This window comes from Trachurus trachurus (genome assembly GCF_905171665.1).
Source record: "Trachurus trachurus genome assembly, chromosome: 8".
Classification (NCBI taxonomy): domain Eukaryota; kingdom Metazoa; phylum Chordata; class Actinopteri; order Carangiformes; family Carangidae; genus Trachurus; species Trachurus trachurus.
This window is the reverse complement of record NC_139905.1, coordinates 18,759,573-18,782,242: the sequence shown is the minus strand read 5'-3', so window position 1 is coordinate 18,782,242 and position 22,670 is coordinate 18,759,573. Positions and strand designations below refer to the sequence as shown.

General features: G+C 43.5%; 1 protein-coding gene across 1 annotated transcript in view; it reads left to right on the top strand.

The window, feature by feature from the left end:
- LOC310989486 (voltage-dependent T-type calcium channel subunit alpha-1I-like) overlaps positions 1-22,670 on the top strand; it is a gene marked incomplete at both ends in the record, with an annotated part of 109,736 nt that overhangs the window by 46,489 nt on the left and 40,577 nt on the right. Inside the window, 6 exons of the mRNA XM_083976557.1 lie at positions 3,034-3,131; positions 8,230-8,389; positions 13,266-13,614; positions 13,955-14,047; positions 17,339-17,663; positions 18,317-18,714. Of these exons, the coding sequence (XP_083832683.1) occupies positions 3,034-3,131; positions 8,230-8,389; positions 13,266-13,614; positions 13,955-14,047; positions 17,339-17,663; positions 18,317-18,714 (1,423 nt within the window). The remainder of the gene's footprint in view (positions 1-3,033; positions 3,132-8,229; positions 8,390-13,265; positions 13,615-13,954; positions 14,048-17,338; positions 17,664-18,316; positions 18,715-22,670) is intronic.

The window sequence follows — 22,670 nt, the reverse complement described above, 5'->3', positions numbered from 1 at the left end:
TCAGGCATCCTGTATGCAAAGAAACAAAGAGCTGATTGCAGTTTGTGGACCTGCCCTTCCAGTAGCTTGGCTGTAATACATAATTAAACAGGACTGAACAAGACAGCACTGCAGGTGTTGAATTTCAGCAGGTCCTCACTATGGAGTCATAGAAAATAAAAAGTCTGTGAAAGAATAAGAAAATAAATAGAAATGAATTAAATAATGAACAAGTCAATAAAATATGCGCAAATATAACGAGAAATAAAATAAAAATAATTTTAAAAAATAGCGTTTACCTAGAGACTGCAGGAAAGATTTGTAACTGTAAGTGGGTGTGTGAGAAGGGGGCGTGACTGTGAGTTTGTCCAAATCACAAAGAGCCACACAAGATGTCAAAATGAGATATTTCACAACATTGCAGAACATGTGAAGACAATAGCAGCTGGACACTAGAGGACAAAAATGACTGTTGGAAGCCTGTTACTCAATGATTTCAAGGATAATTCCCAAGTACTGCACATAATGAGAAATGAAAACAGGATTTTAAAAGTAAGGTTTCATCAATGTTTGCCACCGCTCCATATAAAACACGCGCACACACGCACGCAAACACTCCGACCCGCTGATTGTCAATGAAGCGCTGCTGTGTTTAATGAGAGCAGAGGAGATCGACAGACGACAGAACACTTAGTTTGGTTCTTCGCCTGCTGCTTTTTAAGATTGTAAATAAAAATTCTAGGACAGTCAGACAGAGAAAGCGAGACGGAGCTGAAATAAACTGCTGTTTCTCCACGCCTCCTCCTGCTGACTGAGAGTGAATATTGTGAATTAATTAATGCTCCACTTGTGATGACACTTATGCATAGTCAGAAAAAGTGTAAAAGCACTCCAAGGAAAGTGTCGAGCGAGACAGGACACACTCTTTGGTCTGAGAGACTGATTAGGCTTGTATCAAAATGTTCCACCCCTCCATATTCTATAGCCTCTCCATGTATGGGTCACAGGGGCAGCAGTCCATGCCGGGCTGCCCTGACGTGCCCCCTCCCCCATGCAAGTTTGCCAACTGTCTCTCTGTTTGGACTGAGAGTGATCTGCTAGGTGCCGTGCAGACTGGTAAAACAGATGCACACACGCACACAAACACACTACTCACATAAAAGCCTGAATGAGATGAAGGTGTCACGAGCAAAAAAGGGAATGTGGAAAAAATAGAAAACAATCATAGAAAGGATGCTTGCGGCGGTCCACTAATTACCCTCCCAAACACAGCGTCCTGATTGATGTGTAGAGGAGGAGTCACTTGTGTAGAGCGCGCACATGCGTATGCGCGTGCCAGACGCTCACAAAGACACACATGTCCAAAGACGCACACACACACACACACACACACACACACACACTTGTGCAGGCACATCTGTGGTCCTGTGTTCTCTCTTTCACTGGATTTGCTGCTCTGTCTATCATCCAGATGCAAATGAAACAGCGCCTGTGCCGTATCCATTAATGATGATGTTATTTGTAGGTGTATCACAGCAGTTATCACTCACCCTTCAAACATGATCAAGAAACATAAAAAAAACATCAAGTTTGTGCCCTAAAGCTCACTAGGAAGGGAGCATGATGTATGTTTTAATTGCTTTTACCACTATTATGTTTGAAACAGGTTGTAATAACACCATTATTACCATTCTTGGAGAGAAAAAAAACTAACTCTGGCCCCAAAAACAGCTGTTCTGCTCTTCTCTATACTGTGACATTTTCATCAAGCTGCTGTGTGGCATTTGTGCACTTTCGACTACACTGGGAATAGAAAATTGGTCTGCGACAGGCAGCCCATACATCCTCACAAAGACGTGCACTTTTCTTTCCCAGTGTGGTACTCCTGAGCTTTAACAGTATAAGAACAATAGAATTAGACAGTTACCACACATTGAAAAAAGTGAGGTAAGCAGCATTTCACCTCAAAGCGTGATCCAGCACCCTCATGTGCCTACAAATGTATAGTGGTTTTGAATATTTTACTACTTCATGAATAAATTGTCAGCGGTTAGAGCATGACAGCTGTAGAGCAGTTCAAACCCTTGTTAGAACAAGTCATCCCACTCAAGTGTGAGCCGTGTTGACAACTCTGTGCTGTGGTGAAGGGCGAATGGAGAGAGCTTCCCTGTGGGATCAATAAAGTACATTATTGTAAATAGTGATTCGTAAGTCTGTCTACGCCAGAGAGAGACTGTGAACTTTGGCTTGTTTTGTCGAAGCCAGTAGCTGTAGCTTTGGGTGTTGTTACTGTAGCTTGCGGTGACGGCGGTAGTGGTGGTGGTGTAGATGTCATGCTGTCCCAACACTGCTGTAGCCCAGGGCTCATCAATTTGAACACAAACTCACTTAACTGCTATTACATAATGTACACCATTTGCACAGTCGCCTTTATGCTTTCATTTATCACACATACATTTTCACACCCGTTCACTCACTTGAGCTTTCTCTGTGTCAACGATCACGGTCACGCACCTTGGCACATTCGAACATACACACACACACACATACACTGTATGGCAAAATGTGGCCATTCTCCTGTGAAAGTGGTTTGGGTTTGGGGGCACAAACAGCTTAGCCATGCTGTGGAAATGACTTGCTAACAGATGCCAGGCTCTGACTGAGCCACAACATCCTGCAGGCAACACTTAGAATAGAATGAATCCCTCTTTTTTTTCCCCTTTCTCTCTTTCTCTTCCTCGCCTCTTTTTCATGTTATTCTCCCCTTTTGATGCTTTGTTACTTTATCCCTTCCACTCTGTGCAGTGCTTTTTTTTTTTTCTGTCGATGCTCACACAGCTCCAGGAGGGGACAGGTGAGACTAGAAACACACACACACAGAAAATGACCACTGTTGTTGAATCGTGATCAGGGCTCTCTGTCGTCCAGCTGAAGCCCTTTTTCTGTTAGATTTTGAACATGTGGCCCTCCATGTAACTACAGCAACGTCAAATTATAGTTTTTCCCTCTTTCTGAATTATCATTCTCTCCTCCTCTCTCTGTCTGTTTATTCAGGATGGTAGAATACTCACTGGACTTGCAGAACATCAACCTGTCGGCCATCCGGACGGTGCGGGTCCTCCGACCTCTCAAAGCCATCAACAGAGTGCCAAGTGAGAACGTTTAAAATGTTTGTGTGTTTTTGTATGTGTGTCACATTTGTAAGTAAGTGACAGCGTAGCCCGCTTCCTGTCTGCCTGCGCTTGACGTTCCTCTTTGTGCCTATGTGCTTCTGTCAGTCCACATAATGCGTCTGCATCGCTGGCTTTTTTGTGGATCCTCATGCCACCTGTTCCCTACGGGAATCATTAAACATTCATCTTATGCTTAATCACACAGCCCATTCAGGCCCTGAGTCACAGCTTTATCAGATTTACAAACCATCCATTAATGCTGCTTCACTGATCAGTCCGTGACCATAACCACATCTCTTTCATCTAAAACTCAGCTCTTGGCCAAACTTTTTAACTTCTATTGATTTCTTCGTGTCGCTGCTATATGAGCCAGCTTTTAATCATTGTAAGCACCAATTAGCCTGCTGAGCTAAACTCAGACTGGTCTCCCTTGGTTTTAGTATTATCAGCTAGTGCTTATTGTAGGTAAGTTTAAGAATTGTATTTAGAAACCCCTTCAATGTGCTGATGAAAAATATTTACTTTTTTTTATTATTATTTTTTATCTTTGTCTTAAAAGTACTATAAGTGGCAAATAACACATGCTGCCTTGTCCTTTTCTCATTAAATAAATACAGAATATACAGGACAGTTGGCTCCTGTCCTTATCGAACGGCCTGCAGTTTGTCCACCCTGCAGAAAACCTTTGGATAAACAAAGCACGTAAATGTAGAAACTTTTCCCTCAGTATCTAAAGCTCACTGAGAGAGACTGTCTCTTCCACTTTTAAATAAGCATGAAATGAGTCTGCAGCAGATGGAGCTGATTTCATAAAAGCCCTGTTGCCTGATTCAGTTTGGACCTTGGGGACAGATACTGTAGGAGAAAGAAACGTTTCCAGTGACTTTGGACAGCGAATTTTAAATCTTTTTAAAGATACTGTATAAGGGTACCACGCTGTGGACGGCCGATAGAATAGATATCTTTTTGTGTGCATGCGATATACACATGAACTGTTGCTGTGGCGACTGCACGTCCACACGCTACCACAACACTTCTGCCCACAAGGTTAGCCTCCTTTGCGTTATCTCTACAGTGTTTACATCGTCTTTTTCACCCCAATGTATTATGCAACCTTTGTAGCTCATAAATCCTCTAGTTTATTTCTCTGCTTCCAACAACTCACTCTGAAACTCCTCTTTTGTTGTTGTTGTTTTTTTAAAAGCAGATACATGCACACAAATCTAAAATGATAGCTCTCCCTCCACCCCTGAGCAACTTTTGCTCATCCCTCTAAACGTCCCATCACGGCAGATTCTTCGTGTTTAGTGTAATTACCTGAAAAAAAAAGTCTCCTGCCTGAATTGCCTTCAGTTTTCAATGTTTTGGACAAGGACAAGTTACATTTCAGGTGGAGCCGTCATCAAGGAGCCCACTCAGCCTCATATTTCAGTCTGAGAATGTGGATGTTTTAACTGCATTACTCTTCAAGTGGTGTGATTAGAAGATATTGTGTACAGCCCAGTGTGTATGTGTGTGTATGTGTTTCAGGGACAAGTGCACAGATTGTAAACAAATCAGCTTTTTCTGGAGGTGATTATGCATCATAGCAAGAGTCTCCTTATCCACGGGTTTGTTAGCATATGCATATTTGATACAGCAGATGTATGCGTATATGTTTTTTTAAATAGTTGTCCATACGGTGGTTTTCAGTTGTGTGTTGTTTATGTTGTTTTCAGTCAGGAGTGTGTAATGAGTGTGTGGTGCCCTGATTACGTCCCCCTATCCCCGACCCCATTAGAGGTGAGGAAACATGGGGAGGAAGCTATTTGTTCCTTGTTTTGTTGGATCGCTGCGATACACAGGGAGCACGGGCGCATCCTGACCCCTCACACATCTCAATTTGTAACCCTCCGACAAAATGGCAGATAATAGCCCTCTGCTGTGTGTGTCTGCGTGTGTGTGTGCTGTTGTGTTTAGACTTTTTGATGAAATTGGATCGAGATAGAGGAAACGCTACACAGAGCCGGGGTGGGAAAGAGGAATAAACAGCATGGAAACTTAAACAAGGAAAAAAGAGGAGAGGGAAAGACAAGAGGACTCCTCTGGTCTGTGGTGAATAGCACAGGCAGGTAGCTGTAAATGTGTTTCCTCTGTGGCCCAAGGGGAGGCATCCATCTTTATCTGGGTACAGCAGGAGCTGGCAAACTGGTAGAGCCACCAGGAGGGGAGAGCGATGGAGGCAGGTAGAGGGGGAGAGAGAGAATGAGAAAAAGACTGTGATACCATATTGTTTCTTTTCTCTGTAGTCCGTTTCATTTTCTTCCCTTTGAATATATGTGTTATTTCTTTCTTTCTTTTTTCTTTCTTTCTTCCTGACTTTCTTTCTTTCTTAGTTTCTGTCTTCCTGACTTTCTTTCTTTCTTTCTTTCTGTTCTTTCTTATTTTGGCACTCCCTATTTTTCAGCATGCCCTCGGGCCCTGTCTCATCCTTGTTCTACCCCCGTCCCTCCCTCCCTCCATCCATCTCCCTCTCTTCACCCAATTAGGCCTAATGGAACGGTGGCCTAATGACAAGAACCCTGGGGAACAAACACATTTAGACTCGCCTCCAGTCGCCACCAGAGACACATACTCACCAGCAACGCGACTGCTTTCCATTTAATACCAGTTGACGAGATGAATTAACAGAGGAGAAGAAAAGAGCACAACCACCTCTGGAGAAAGTCTTTCCTTTTGCAGTGTTGAGATAAAATACCCACACTTTTTTTTTCAAACTTTCTTATGTAATAAAGATTAAATCCACACATAATTGTCCTGTTGAACTTTTCTTACCGCGGGACAGGAAATCAATTGAATCAAAGTTAATTCCACATGCAGACAGGCATATATGAGTACAAACATAATTTAGACTGAGTAGAAATCAAAAGAGACAGTGATCAGCCATTAGAGAATAGAAAAACCTTCTTTAATGAGGTTTAATATTTGATTTCTTTACTGCCAATATTTGTGTTAACATGATTTTGTGTTTTGGTAGCAATTGCAAACTACAGGTATTTGCCCCCTCACCCGTAAATACTGTCTGCATGTAGGAACATCATCCTCATTACTCTCTCTCTCTCTCTGTCAGCCTCTCTCCTGTCATTCAGTCTGTTGGCAGTTTAGACGCACTGTTGTGTTTATGACACATTAACCTACTGGTGAGTTGTCATTCACGGATCCCAGTGTGGCACTGCAAAACACAGCATCAGATAAGTAGAGTAGACACCCACACACACACACAGTGATAATCACACTTACACACACACACACACACACACCTCTCAGTTGTTCAGGGTTGCTGTGATCTCATCAGTGGGTCTCACTTCTCTCTCTCGTTAGCCCAATCAGCTGTCATCATGTTCCGCTAATCACCGTCTCAATATGTCATCACTGCGGGACAGACCCAGCCACGGGGGATGAGGTCATCATTATTCGACAGGGGACAAGCTTGTGTTTCTGCAGTTCGGTTTCATCTAATCATGAATGGGGCCTCACGTAGCCCAACTATGCTTGTGCGTTCATGTGGTGGACGGTGGTTAACAGATTTGTGTCTGTGCATGTGGCTGTTTTTGTGATATTCTACCTTTAGAGCTCTTGATGTGTTTGAGAACAGTAATTGTACAACACGCCTAATTTGATCTCCCACTACTGCCTCAGATTTGTATCTTACTGCTCCACACTTCCACTGCTGAACTCTTTGCCTGTATGTATGTGTGTGTGCAACTCCATGTGTCTTTTCCCTCCACTTCTACGTTGTTCTTGAGCTGTGCTGTCAAGTCATTTTGCTGTCAAAAGCAGAAATTGAACCACTGTTGTGGTTGTTACACATAAATACCCAACAGTGGTGGGAATGCTTTGAAGCAACTCTTCTGTCTTCTGAAAGTGATGCACAATTACTATTAATATATTTGAAAGGGTCACTCTCAGATCATATAATATTTAGCAATGAAATTGGCTGAAATATGACAACAATGAAGGGTTTGGTTAAGTATTGAAAATCTCAGGACTGATAGAATGTGTTTACTTCATTCTAGGGGGTCCACTGATTATCGGCATGGCCAATAATATAGGCTGATATTCAGCATTTTTTCGGCCGTTTTATTTTTTCACCAATAACTGATCAAATAAATGTATTTCATGGTTTAGTAAATGACATGTAACTCCTGAATGGAGGCTCTCTACCTTCCACCCAGAGTCATCTCTCGTCTGTGCGCAATGCGACACGAATGCGCCCCGTAACCCGTAATCTCTTGTTTATGACAGATTAAACTACACAAATATACACAACGTAACATCATATATGATATATAACGTTATCTATCACTCTATTGATTGATTTCTCGCTGACTTCGTTGTAAACAAATGCACGTGGTCAGGAGGAGGGTTAGCAAAACTGTGGAAAAGCGACCCGACTTGCATAGTTCACCACTCTTGGCTGTGTAACAGTGTCCCCCCCCCCCCCCCCCCCACAGTCCCCACTAACACAGCACAAGTGATACAGTACAGTATTCAGTCAGGCGTGTTATTCTAAATTTTCAATTTTACTGCAAATGAATATTGGTTCTAAATATCAGTTTCCTTCACTACTGATAATCGGTATCGGTATCGGCCCTAAAACAAATAAACATAACGGTCAATCCCTACTTTTTTCATTATCTACCAAAAACACAATCTTTCTCTGACATTAACCAACATCATTTAGAAACGTAAAACTCAGGTCACAACTATAGTCCTTCTATTTAAAAGCCTACGATGCACCCTGATCACCTCCCTTAATGGAATAAAAATGTGCATCCTGAACTCAAAACAAGATGTGATGAACATAATAAAGACATTGATCGTTTTTTCCTTTAACAAAGTGTTTTTTTGTGAGACAGGGACACTTTTCATTAGTAGGCGTATTACTATATTCAGTAGAAGTATTCATGAGGTAAACGATCAGTCACTGAAGCAATCTGTATGCAAATAGTAAATCCCTTGTTGTTGTCTTTTTTTAATCAATAGTGTAAACCTGTGATAATCTGTTACTGATTGATTGACCTGCTGGAATATACAGGTATGCGAATCCTGGTGAACCTGCTGCTGGACACTCTTCCCATGCTGGGCAATGTGCTGCTGCTCTGCTTCTTCGTCTTCTTCATCTTCGGCATTATCGGCGTGCAGCTGTGGGCGGGGCTACTGAGGAACCGCTGCTATCTTGAGGAGAACTTCACCCTGTGAGTTAATCAGTGTAAACGTGAAGTTAACGGGCCACAGATTGAAAGTTGTTGGTGTGTGTGTTAGAGAGAGAGAGAGTGAGAGTAACATTCAGTGTTCAGTGTTTGGTTTCATGATGTTGTCTCAGTTTTACTTACAGTTTTTATGCTGGCGTCAGCCGGCTGGAAAGACACAAGCCTCTGATGTGTGTCTATGTAAATGAGTCATATATACCACTCTGTGCCTCTGTGCATTGGTTGTGCTGACACAGCGTATACTAATGACAGATCTAATGGCCGGATGAAAGGGGACACATGTCCTGTCTGCTTTGTCCTCCTCTTAAACTTCAGAAACATTTACCCTAACAACCTCTACATTAATCACAAAGTTACTTTGGCTATGCTTTTTTTTTTTTAAATACCTTACTCTATCTTCAGCAGCTTAGATCTTAAATGAAAGAGCAAATAGCAGGACAAACTGAGGACCACTACACACTAAGATTTCCTGTTTAGATTTCATTTTCTACTGTATCTGAGGGATCAGAGTTTTACTGTGTTTTAATCTAACTTTAGAAAAACAATTTCCTGCCATGTACACTCTCAACTCCCACATTTGCTGATCAGTGCAGCTGTAGGCTTTCAGCTGTGATCCCACATCAAAATTGAGTGTTGCTTGTTATTTAAGCAAAGTAGTATTGTTGCATATTATTCTAAAGCATTGTGTTAACATTTCATGCAGGTTAGTAAAGGTGCTTGAGTAGTTAATTAGGAAGGTCCTGTGAGTTAGCGCTTGAGGACTATTATGCTAAGTAAAGGGCTAACATTAGCTCTCTGAGAGGTTATAATGGAGTGGGCTAAGTGTCGCAGTCAAGTGCAGCATTCGCTTTGGCATTTTACACCCTCTCTCTTTTGATCTCTTTCTCATGCCTTAATCCACCTTATTCTTGTCTTCATGTTTTATTATTTTATTTCTAACCAAGTCTCCAATTATCCCGCCTACTGCCCCTCTCAATAATTTAACCCTATGCAGCCCCCTTTCCTTTTCTTCTAATCCTTATTTGTTTCTGCGCATCAAGGTGAAAATATTACATGAAGACCTTGGGCAATTTGCGGTAGAGACACATTAGCACCTCTAAGCTGCACACATCCTGCACTGTTGCCTCCAGAGAGCAGCCCAACAGTGCTTCAAAGGACATTTTTATTATGAAGGAGAATTTATCCCATGCACTTTCAAAGCAAGATCATGTGGGTTGGTCTATTTTAATATGTTATCTGTGCTCCTTCAAAACCAGTCTTCCCTCCGCAGCTGTCCCAGAATCTCACTTGGTAACGTTGCGGCGAAGCGTCTCTTTTCTCTTCTGCTCTGTGAGCCTTGATTCTTCCCTCCATCTTGCTCTCCATTGGCAGGTGTTTTCTCAGTGTGATGCCAGGTTTTGCTGTGCCACGCTGTGCAATGCCAAGTCATCAGCAGGGGGGGGCAACAGCCTTCATTCATGCTCCACTACTCTGACAGGGGTCGTTTTTTTCCCCCATCTCTTTTAACTTTCTTTCACTCTGTCTGTTTCCTAAGTTTTTACCCTTCTCTCCGCTTTAACGCTGTGAGTAAAGCGCAGGTTTGAACGCCACCCACGGCCTCTCTCCATACTCTTTATGACCATCTCTGTTGTCGATCCTTTGTGTCCTCCATTGAACTGGATAAACTCTGATGTGCTGTGAGCATCTGTGCGTACCTGCAAACTTTGTTGTGCCATCAAGTCAATGCATGGTTTTTCCAAGCCACTCTCAATGGAAGACAGTATAGACTGATACAGTCACTGTAACTATTGATCCTGGAATTAGTGCTCATGCGTGTGTGTTGTGTGATGGCTTTGTGGTCGAGGAAAAAGGAGAAATTCTCCTGCTATATATGTCAGCACTATCTATAACGATATTGACTGGAGGAGACGGGGTAGCATCAAGAGATTTAGAGAGGAGAAGAAGGGGGGGATGAGTTGGGTCAATCTTAAAGAGAGAAGAAAGAAGACGGGGAATTAAAGGAGGGGCAAAGTAGACTGGAAAGGAGGGCAAAGGAGCAGAAGAGAGAGAAGGCAGCGAAAGAGAGAATCAAAGAGGATATAAGAGAAACACAAGATAAATAAAGAGGGAGCGAACAAGCTCAGGTGTTAAATGCACTTTAAAGCAAGGCTGTACTTCGGACATCTAATGTATATTCTTTGAGGTGTGTGTGAGTAGATTTGGCTGAGCAGTGTGTGCATTACATATCATTTGTCTAGCCTGTCCCCATGCAGAAAATAAGAAACACTGATAAAAACAGAGAGATGGTTTTGTGTCGAAATGTGGGGAAAAGCATAACAACAGCATACAATGAGTAAATCCTGTAGGTCGAGTGACCCTGAATGTACGTGCTCAGTAATGGGTCTGTTGATAGAGAGGGTCTAGTTTTGTTTACTCCGAGCCCCAGACCTCGAGATGAGCATCCACACACACACCCTGCACTCACCTAAAAATGCACAGTGACTGATAAGTGTGAGTCGCTCCCAGGTGGACACAAAGTGAAAAACCAGACTCTTTGGCACGCTTCCATTAAAACTGAGACGTGTGGTTGACATCTCTGGAAATGATAAGGTGCTTCAAGATAGTGGCAATCAGTTGGATTCACATGTGTCATCAAGATCGGTGGGAATCAGCCAAAGACACCGCTCACTCTCACCCACCCACCAATAAGGAAGGAGTTATTTAATTGAAGGTGTGTGTGTGTGTGTACGACGTGCATGAAGAGAGCGTGATCTGTTTTTCTAATGATTTCATGCTAGGACACACACATGCACATTATCTCACATACACTTTCCACATGACTTCGTTTACATGATTAAAGTTGTTGTCTGGCGCTCAACACACTTATCTCCAATGATGTGCCTGTCAGTTGGTTAGTTAGCTTAGGAAATCATTTTGTTTTGCCTGCATGTTTCATGGCAAATGATATAATCGTTGCTTCTATATCAGGACATTTAATAAAGATCGTGATGAGCTTCATTTTTTATGAGAATAACAAAAACAGTGTCGAGATTACAATACATGTTGTTTCTCCTTTAGGAAATATACGGATGTTCATCTATCAGTTCATCTGCCCTCCACTGACCTCTCGGCTCTCATTAAAATCCTACACTTCTGAACGTGTTGCATCTCAGATTGTGATGCAGGATTATCTTCACCTATCACAGTCCCAGTCAAATTAGGCCCAGCTTTCAGCAGGGTAATCAGGGCAGCGGCGCGGAACTGCCCCTGTTTCAAATGGCAGAACACACCTGTTATTTCTGCTTTGTCAAGACCAGACCAATTATTTACTTGCAAGGCCTTGTAGGAGTGGAGCTTGTTGCTGCCAAATAACAAACCTAACCCTGATTCCCCAGTTGAAAACTCGGATCACGGTCAGTGCTGCTGCCAGCTTCTAGCAAATTGTTGCCTTCATTTAGTTTTACTTTTTAGGGAAATGGAGCAGCACTGAGAGAAACATTGGTAGAGTTTGTTGGGATGTAGTTCTTTCCATCTTGTTTTAGTTGTTTTCAGACCTTAAAGGCAAAGATTTGAATGTAAATGGAGTAAAATAACTCCCATAAAGCTCTTGTTGCTGTTTGGAACTCTCTCACCAGGGCTCCTCCGTGTTTTTAACCTGTGACCTGAAACTAGACGAGAGCAAACAAAATACAAACTAAGCTGTAGGATTCATGGAGCCTCCTCTTTGGCAAGGACGACAGCAAATAGCACTAAATTAATTCTAACTCCATGGATGTCTGACTCACACTAAACAGAGTAGTTCCCAAACTCCCGAGTCCCCTGCTTTTCTTCCTCACACAGATACATGAAGGATCACCTGTGAGTGAATGTGATGTGTCGGGCGCTGCTTGATTTCTCCTCAGGACTCTCATTATGTCGTGTCCTGACCAACTCATGACCCCACCCTGTTTTCCACACCTGTCTTCACTAGCTCTAGGCAGTGTTCGCTAGTTCACTGCTAGATCAGGCTTTTCTCACACACACGCACACACACGCACACACACACCACCTACAGCAGGGGTGTCAAACGTGCGGCCCACAGGCCGAAGCCGTTGCGGCAGAGGGTCCGATCCGGCCCTCAGGAAAAAATTACAGAAGACAGAAGAGGCATAATATTGCCTGAAGTTGTACTTTTTTTTTTTATCAAGAAATGTCAGGTTGTTCATAATGTATTGTAATAGTTCATTAACTGTAAACATCTTAATAATGTACTAAAACAAAGTTCCTAAGTTCTTTTAATTTATAGGTTATTGTCTTATTATTTCACTGGTCCGGCCCACTTGAGATCAAATTACACTGTTTGTGGCCCCTGAACTAAAATGAGTTTGACACCCCTGACCTACAGCGTCATACTTTATTTTCCTCGTAACTTAAACTGCTTCATTTATACTATATTGGTGAAAAAGGGGTTAAAGAAGAGAGAGGCATGTAGGAGAAAATTAAAAAGGAGTGTATGTATATACAGTATGCTGTGTAATCTAAGGATATAGTACTTGTGTATATGTGAGACTGAGAAGAGAAGAGAGGGTGCTATGCTGCCTGTACATGGAGGATCATTTGCATTTCCTTATGCTCTTGCATGCTTTCAATGATGCGTTTATCCTGCAGGTTTGGTGGAGTACTTCCAGGGATTTACTTAAATGACTGCGCTATATAACATCTCTCATTTTACATTCTCGCCTCTTACTCCCTCTTGACTCTCCCTCTTTCATTGAAATCCTCGTGAAAAATTCCCCCAATTGAGGTAATGAAACATGATGGAAATCCATTATGACCTACATCATGTGCGCAGTTTCTGTTCCATAACCAATTAACTGAGTTTCTTACCGTCTCATCCATCCAGATCTTCAGGTATGGCGCTGCCGGCTCCGTACTATCAGCCGGAGGAGGACGACGAGCGGCCCTTCATCTGCTCCCTGGCGTCCGATAACGGAATCATGTCGTGTACCGACGTGCCGGCGAGACGCGAAGGAGGCCGCACGTGCTGCCTGGACAGAGAGGACGCGCTCCACAGACAGGCTCTGGGCCTGAGTCCCGAGCCACTGGCCAACGGGAGCGGGGCTGGTGAAGCGATGGGTCTGTGCATCAACTGGAACCAGTATTACACCCGCTGCCACACGGGAAATAGCAACCCCCACAAAGGTGCCATCAACTTTGACAACATCGTCTACGCCTGGATCGTAATTTTTCAGGTATGAGTGTGATCTGTCAATCCTTTAAAATTATTTTTCTAAATAGATATTATAGTGTTTTTGTTACTAAAAGATGTATTTATATTTGTTGATATGTTAAATTTAGGCTGGTTCTACTTTGAACAATGCAAATCTGGTTTATCCAATGCTATTTATCTAAATCTGTATTTTATACTCTTTTATATGTTAAGTTTTAGTTATGTTATATTGACAAACTCAGAAGAGTGCATTGGATTAAAGCGTCTTACATGAACCATGCTGCACTATAGGTAAATATTTGGTTGCAAGTAAAGCTGTTGTTAACCTGTAAATGGTAAATTTCAGTCTAATGTTTCCTTAGGTGATCACACTGGAGGGCTGGGTAGAGATCATGTATTATGTAATGGACGCCCATTCCTTCTACAACTTCATCTACTTCATATTACTCATCATTGTAAGTAACATTTATTATTACTTTCACTGAATTATTACTACTCTTCATTCCTTCCAGCTGACTCATTCACTGTGAAGTGTGATTTGTTGATTAAACCATGAATAACTAAAGAGTGAAATGTAGCAGGGGTGCTGTAGATAAAAAAGAAAAGAAAAAAATCCTTAATAACATTTTCAATATACTGTATGTGGACATCAGGGGTCTCCTGCTGTCGATACATTGAAGGTGGATATTTTCCTGAGTGGTGAATTGTGTTAATAGACTTGTGAAAATCAATAGTCGCATAAAGGGCCGTCAACAATCAATATCTGCAGGAGGGATGGAAGGAGGTGGATGTTACATAAATTTATCTTTTGGTGGTGAGGAAGAGAAAGGGGAGAGGAGAGGAGCAAAGACAGCTGAACTAGACCAGTCTTTCCAAAAGTGAAAAAGTACTGAATGTACACTGCGTGCAGGAGCTGGGTCAGCTTTTCAGCATGTGCTGCCAGGTGGCAGCGCAAAGAATGATGTTTGATTTCCGCATTCATGTGCCGCTGGCAAACCGCATTCAGTCACTCAGAGTATAGCAGCAGACGTGAAACGACAGAAGTCCCAGATGTTGCACTTTCCCACCAGCAGGTGAACACAATAAAACACAGACGCACACAGGCTTTTGCAAAAGCTGGAACGCGATATCAAGAAAACAACAGAGGAGATGAAAGGAGACGAGAGAGGACAGCTGCAAGAGAGGATAGAAATGAAGACGCAAACACAAACACCAATCAGTCACAATCACACTCACTTCTGCACGACTTAAGAGTGTAAGGACGACCTTACAAAGCGTTTGTCTGCTGCTTCGCTTCACACACACACACACACACACACACACACACTGGCTGTAAATCTCATCCTGTTTTTTGGCAGATTTGACCTGAGGTTGGCTCTGTGAGTGTAAGCACCTTTTGGAAGATAGTTGACATGGTGTCACATTACAGTGTAATCACTTTAGCCCGGTATATGCTGCTCCACGGATCACAGCCCGCAGCCATATAGACCGTATTATACTACTTCCAATGCGACTCAACAAGCTTCCGCTAAAGAAAGTGACCGCACAAAAAAACAAACAAGCTAATTCGCTCTCAGGTTCAATACACACTGTAGAGCTCAGAGGCTTATGCGACGCCTAACAGCTAGACAATCACATCGTGGTACATGATTGATTGGCACCTTGTTAGTACGTGAGAGCTTCTAATGGATGCCTCGGGAGTGGTGTTGACACTAGGAGAAGTTTGCAGTTAGGCACTTTTATTGGCCCCTAAGGTGCTGTTCACACACTCAGGGTCACCTTGACGCTCTCTTTCTTTACAGCTGCAGTCCTCTCTCTTGTTCTTTTCTTCTTTCCTTTTTCTTTTCTTTACTTTTCCAGTTTTTTTAGTGTGTGTGTGTTTGTTGTCATTAAGCTCTTAAGCACCATGTCCTTTAACACGTGTTTGAATCTCACCTCTACCTGCTTGCTACTTCATACGGGACTACTGTCATGTGCTTCACCTAAGTGTCCATCTGTGTGACATTGAAGTGTATATGAGGTAATGGATCGTGTGTCTTAGAGCAAAAGGCTACCAAGGGGGTGATTATTGGGAGACCATGTAAACACATAGATGTGCAGTCTGCGACAGCTGCTGCGCTGAGGCACATAGACACATACAATCATTTGTGAGCTCAGTCTGCCATGTTAATTTGTGTGTCTGAATGCGTGATACTGGGCTGCCATCCCTGATTATGCAGAAAGCTGTCTACTGATCAGAATCACCGAATAGACACACACACACACACACACACACACACACACACACACACATAGAGATGCAAGCCGGGAGGGAAATCAAAGCCTCACACACCTGCAGACCTGCTTTGACCCACAGGCCACAGATGGGCATCTCTCCTCCTTCTCCTCCCATAGACACACACACACACACACACACACACACACACACACACACACACACACACACACACACACACACACACACACACACACACACACACACACACACAGGTACATCCTGTACATGTTTCCCCTCTCTTTCTATGAGTGAACGTCTCTGTGGTGTCTCCTTTTTCCTTCCTCCCCACTTCATCTCTCTCCTTCACCTCGTCCTGCATCTTTAATCACTGTAGATGAAGGTCTATAGGTAGAAGTTTGGATTTTTCATATATCTGTGGATGTTCTGTGAGTGTTCCTCCTCTTGATGTTTTAGCCTTATTTGTGTGTGTGTGTGTGTGTGTGTGTATGGATGTCTGTGTGTGTTTTTCTATCTGTCTCAGAGCCTTATCCAAGGAGAGAGAGCGATACATGTTCAGATTTGTAATGAACAAAACCAACGCTCTGCTACAAGCTGCTCTATCCATCCAGCAGTCTGGTTTTTGAGTTGTTCAGCATTAGCCATTATTGATCTGATCATTGTTCCGTAACCAGCTCGGAGTAGTCCAATAAAAGCCATTTCAGCAGTCCTGTAGTGATTCCCATTACTGCCACTAAAAGGGTCAGCCAGCACGTATCATTCACAATGCACTCCCCCCGCTCGAACCCTCACTTTTTGACGCCTGATAAGAAAATGAAAGCTCTTTTGTGGGGGAAAAAATAGAATAAAATAAAAAAATAGGTAGTGATTGGTGAGGAAATATACAATGTGGCCATGTGCTGTAAATGATGGGCACATGTTGCATGAGAAAAGTGAAAAGTAAAGAGAGATATTGAGTTGGAGTAGGGGTGGGAGGGATAATTAAGTCAGGTCAGAGCCTGCGTTGAAAAGAAGAGAAAAAGAAAGATAGCCAGATGCTGAAGTGTGCTCTGGGCATATGTTGGCTCTGTCTGTCTGCTCCAATCAGCCTTGGTTTGGTAGGACGCCAGCACTCGGAGACCTTTAGCATGCAGGCTAACATTTCTACAGGGAGAATGGCACACGTTATGAGAATCTGCAAGTGTGTGAGCTTGATGAGAAACAAGTCTGGATAGACACATCTGCACGCATAGGATTTCTCCCTAAATGAGCAACTTCCTCCTCACCAATTGACAAGTTTTGCTGATCGTTGTGCTGTCTCTTGTTTTATTTAGGTTTTGCTTCTTTAGTCCCTTTTATTTTCCACAGCACAGTTTATTCTTTGGGGCAAAATACATGCAAGATTAACTCTGTGTTCCCTGCAGTAATTTCCCATTAGTTGCACCAGCTTAATCTGACTTCATGTACTGTATATCTCAACTCACTCGCCCATTTTTCTAACTTTTCTGACTGGTGTTCCACGTCCACCCAGATTGGATCATTCTTCATGATCAACCTGTGCCTGGTGGTCATAGCCACCCAGTTCTCAGAGACCAAACAGCGGGAGCACCAGCTGATGCAGGAGCAGAGGGCACAGTGCCTATCCTCCTCCACCCTGGCCAGCATGGCTGAGCCGGGAGACTGCTACGAGGAGCTCTTCCAGCTGGTCTGCCATGTCCTCCGCAAGGCTAAGAGGAGATCGGCGGCTCTCTACTACACGCTGAGGGGCAAGCCCCCGCCAGCTGGTGGAGGCAGGGGGAACAGGCGCGCTGGTGGGAATGTGAACGGAGAGCGACATCATTCAAGGCGCACGAAATGTGAGTAAGAGGGCCTCCGAAGATGACATCTGAATGTGTCTTATTATGTAACATTTGTGGAACAATCAGGATTGAATGTCGTTTAAAGGGATAGTTCAACATTTTGGCAAATTGGCCCATTGCCATAATCTCTATAGTCATAGCAGTAGGTTTGTTACCTTTAATTGTTGGTGTGAGCTATTTTTAGAACGGTGGAGCCGAGCCGTGAACAAAATGCAGAGACTGCTTGCTGAAAAACTGCCCTCGTCAGGAACGCGCATGAGTGGTTTTGCATGAGTTTACCTCGAAAACAACTCTTGTAACGTTCTGTTATTATCTCATAGCGTGGTGAATGTGCAGGTCACAACTTGTCCACGAGAGTTGTTGGATTGTGTATTTGATGAGTTTAAGGTACAGTATAAGGTATAGTAAAGGTAACGAACCTACTGCTATGACTATAGCGATTATGGCAATGGGCCAAGCTGTTAAACTATCCCTTTAACAGCTTGAAATGGTGCAATTCATCCACAAACAGATATTTTGTGTATCTTCTAATTCAGTTTCTAAATGTCTACTTTAATCTTATACATTTTTCATCATGGGAAAAAACATTAAATCTGAAACTCAAGTGCATCTCATATTCTTCCTACTCCCCTGTCTCTGCACCTCTCCAGTGTCTCACTGTCCGCACCAAAACAAGCAAGACCACGGCCCTCAGCCGCTGGCCAACTCCATCAGCCTGTCCGTCCCTCAGAATCCCGAGGACTGCCCCATATGTAAACTGTCACTGAAAGAGGGGGCAAGAGCCGCGGGGGATCCTGCCAACGAGGAGGAGGACGAGGAGGATGCCGTCAAGGAGACGGGCAAGGAGGAGAACCACCTGGAGGAGAAGGAGGATGGGGAGAGGAAGAAGAAGAAGAAGAAGAGGTCGTGTTTCGGTCAGTGCCGGGATTTTTGGACCGACATGAGGAGGAAGCTCTGGGGCATCGTGGAGAGCAAGTACTTCAGCAGGGGCATCATGATCGCTATTCTCATCAACACCATCAGCATGGGCATCGAGCATCATAACCAGGTAAAGTCACAGGCTATCACACAAATATTGTTTCAAGTCAAATCAATTTTTGTTTGTATACCACCAATACTGTACATACATATTTCAAATAGCAGAGATCTAGGCCTAACTGTTTGATATACTAATAACGACGTTTGATTATTTTTTGGAAATGTATTTGATCACATTTGAGTGTGTGCTTCGATTTGTGCCTGACTTTCTGTCTGTTGCTGTGTTGTTCAGGGCTGAAAACCAAACTCACGTCATCCACGTGTTTCATAAAAGCATACCAGTGATTCAGAAGCTGTAATCTTCTTAAGTTTATTTTGAAATTGCCGCAGAGCGCTGCATTTCATTCCCGTCAGGTTCATACCTAGAAAGAACAGCAGAAACGATCGATTTTCAGCGATAATCAAAGGGAGTGGAAAAACACCTATTAAGAGAAAATCAGACCTAAAATACTTTTATGTAAATGTATACAATATAAGACTAAATATCATTTCACACAAATGGTTAATATCACACATGTGGATAAACAGGGATGTAACCTGAAACAAATCTATGGTGGCAGTAATTCTATACAATATAAATAAATGTGTGCGTATGTGTGTGTGTGCTTATTATAGTGATTATTTTGTAAATTGGTAATGATCGTTATCATCGTTGTGTAGCGTTGCATTGCTTGCCATACGACAGTGTCAGTGGTGTGTGCTGGCATAATCATTTCTCTCTCCCCTCTCACTCCCACAAATCACCACAGCCTCAGCAGATGAAGCAGCATCACCGCTGATGAAGCATCGCTGCTAGAAATGTTCTAATAGCAGATGACGTTCAGAGGGATGAGAGTGGGAGTGGAGCATCGCTGCCATGCAGCTCCCTGACAGAGGTGTAAACATTTAGCCTAGCGGTAGACAAAACCGAGCTGGCTTTTAACATTGGCCAGGCTCCTCAGAGGCAGACAAGGCAGGTGTCTGGGAGCGAGAGTGGGAGAGGCATGCCAAGAGTGCACACGCACACACAAACACATGCATGCACGCAAACACACACACGCACGCAATACACATTCATTTGTGTCCTGTGTGTGTGTGCATGCACATAAGCAAATACTGTTTTGTTTTTGTTTTGTTTTTATTTTGCGCATGCAGCAGCAGGAACACATGCAGGAACATACACTCACAAGCTGTTACATAAAACAGCTTTTTCTTATTTCTTCATCTCTCTCTCTCCGTCTCTCAACTCTTGTCATTCTGTTTCCTCTCCTCACTTTCTCCCCCCTCCTCTCCCCTGCTAATTTTACTTCCACTTCTCTCTCCTTATTTTCTCCGTAAATCCCTTTGCGCACCTCTCCTTTTGCATGTATGTACCCCCACTTGTTCCTCTGTTCCCCCGCTGCCTTCCCCCCCCCCCCCCTTCTCCCTTCCTCCCATCTTTCCCCCTTTACCCCAAGTGTCTCATCTACATTCTGTGCCTCGGTTTTTACCTCCATCGCCGTCTCCCCACTTTCCCCTCCGTGTGTCTCTCTCTCTTCTCTCATCCACCCACGCAGTCTTTGACAGTGTACAGAGTAGCTGCTTTCTCTCTTCTCCAAAGACTCTAAAAATAAACGAGGGTTGCAGGGGGGGGGGGAGATGGTGATGGTGGTGGTGGTGGTGGTGGGGGGGTTGGAGGGAGAGTGCGAGAGGAAGAGCGAGGCAGACGCCGGTTACACAGCAGTTTTCAGCTCAATTCCCTGTGTGATTCTGTGCAGGAGTGTGAGTGTGTGTGTGTGTGTGTGTGTGTGTGTGCGTTTCAAAGTGGGCGTGTATTGAGAAACACAAGTACACATTTGCATGCACAAACTCGCAGAGGTTTTGTCTGTCTGTCTTTTGAGTCTTTCTCCCTCTGCAATTTCCACAGGCTGGCACACAGGCAGCAGCAGCAGCAGCAGCACAAGTGTGTGTGTCTCTGTTCCGCAGTAGAAAAGTCTTACCTCATGCAATTTGATTCTAAAACAGGAACTGTGGAGCTGATGCGCGTCTCTCCCTGAAAACCGACGATAAACAACAAAGCTGCCTTGTTTGCACCGTGCCGCAGTTAGGGAAAAACATTCACATCACAAAATGCATATCGTTATATAAATACATGACCTTGCAATTTTTGATTGTGATCTTGTGATGATGGGTGACATGGCACATTAGCAAGTTAAAAAGCCAATCTGCCTATTTGCATTCATTTTATGTGCGTGCTTGTCTGGATGTTTTTTTGGGGGGAAGTGGAGCGGGGGGGGGGGGGGAAAATGGCACATTAGAATTCAGGCTTGGAAGTTGTAGCTCTTTTCATTCATGTTTGAGCAGCACTCAGAGGCTGACTGAGGTCATATTTGGAGAAAGAAACAGAAAGAGGACACGTTTGTGTGGAGCTGGGGAAAAAAAGAAAAGAAATACTGTACCAGGACAAGTAACATGGGAGAACACGGGCAGAGGAATATGAGGAGAGACATGGTTAGGGACTGAAAGGTATTGGAGCAAGAAGAAAGCAAGCAGAGAGGTGGGAGGAGGCGAGGAGAGGGTGGAGTGATGGTATTTTGTCTGAGTTAAACTGTGATGTCAAGGGATGTGATGGTTCTGTCAATAGCAATAAATCTCATATCCTGCGTTTGGATTTTGGACCAGCGAGGGAGCCATAGGTCAAGGTTAGAGCTTACTGTGAAGAGATAAAAGTTGCTCTTGTGCTTTTATTACCATTGTTTCATCCTATTCCGACTCCTTTCAAGGTAAAACTAAATGTAAAACCAGTCTCCAGTCCTGTGATTGGTCCCGTTTCCTGATACTGAACTCAAATGAGTCTCAGCAGACTGGCATGTCGTAGTTAAAACCCAGCTCATGAGATTTAAGGCTGGTTTTTTCAGCTTATTTCCTTTGTTCCCGTTTTCCTTTTATCATTCGTTCTCTTCCTCGCCTCTGATCAAATATTATTCTCCCCACTCTTCTCCTCCTCACCCATCATGTCATCATCTACTCCCAAACAACCCCTCTGCTGCCCCCTCCCTCCCCCCTCCCTGTTCCCTCTCTCCTCCAGCCAGTGCTCTCCCTCTCCCGCTCTCTACCCTCCTCTGATTGACGGGAGGATATTGATTGGGAAGAGATGGGTCTGCCTGATAATGAGACTCCGAAAGAGAAAGACAGAGGGATGGAGAACTAGGGGGGAGATAGATTGGGAGAGAAAGCGGATTAGAGGAGGTGGGGGTGGGGGCGGAGGGGTTGGGTGGCTTGAGAGTGTGTTTTTCTCTGCCACGGTTTGCTAACTTTGGCAGGGCTAGCTGGCTATTTCTCTGCTGGCCTTGAGAGTGAAAATCACAGGGGGTATCAGAAAGGCATCTGATCTATATTGTGCATAATACACACACAGGACAGCACATACAAAAATACACTCTGTACTTGTATAATGTGAGTCTGCTTATGCACATGTACATAGAAATGCAAATAAACTCAGGGCTGACTGGAGCATGAGTATGGATTTATTTTTTTACAGTTCCTATTTGTCTGTGTTCCTTTTCCTGTTCCAGATAACACACACTAGATAAGACACTACACACTCTTCATTCCCCTTGTTCATATTTGCTGATGTAAGTTTTTTTTTCTTTACAGTTTCACTTAAATCGTTGAAGATAGAGATAAAAAAAACAACAACAATTTGTTCCCATGCAGTCTCCTCCCTGCCTCTCTGTCTGCTGCCTATCTAAGATAAGGCGTGTGCTTTAATTTTATTTGCCATGTAGGGAGAGCTCTCTCTTCAAGTGACTGACAGGTTGAGTGACAGCGCTTTCCACACAGGCGGAGGAAAGTGATCTGTGCGCGGTTGTTTCCTTTTGCAGTGCAGCGCGGTATCTTTTGTTGAGGTAGCTGTGATTGCAAAGCAGTGGTTTAATATCAACCAGGTTTTTATCTTTTTGTCTGCACCTGCCTCCCTCTGTCTATCACTGCTCTGTTTTTAACCTC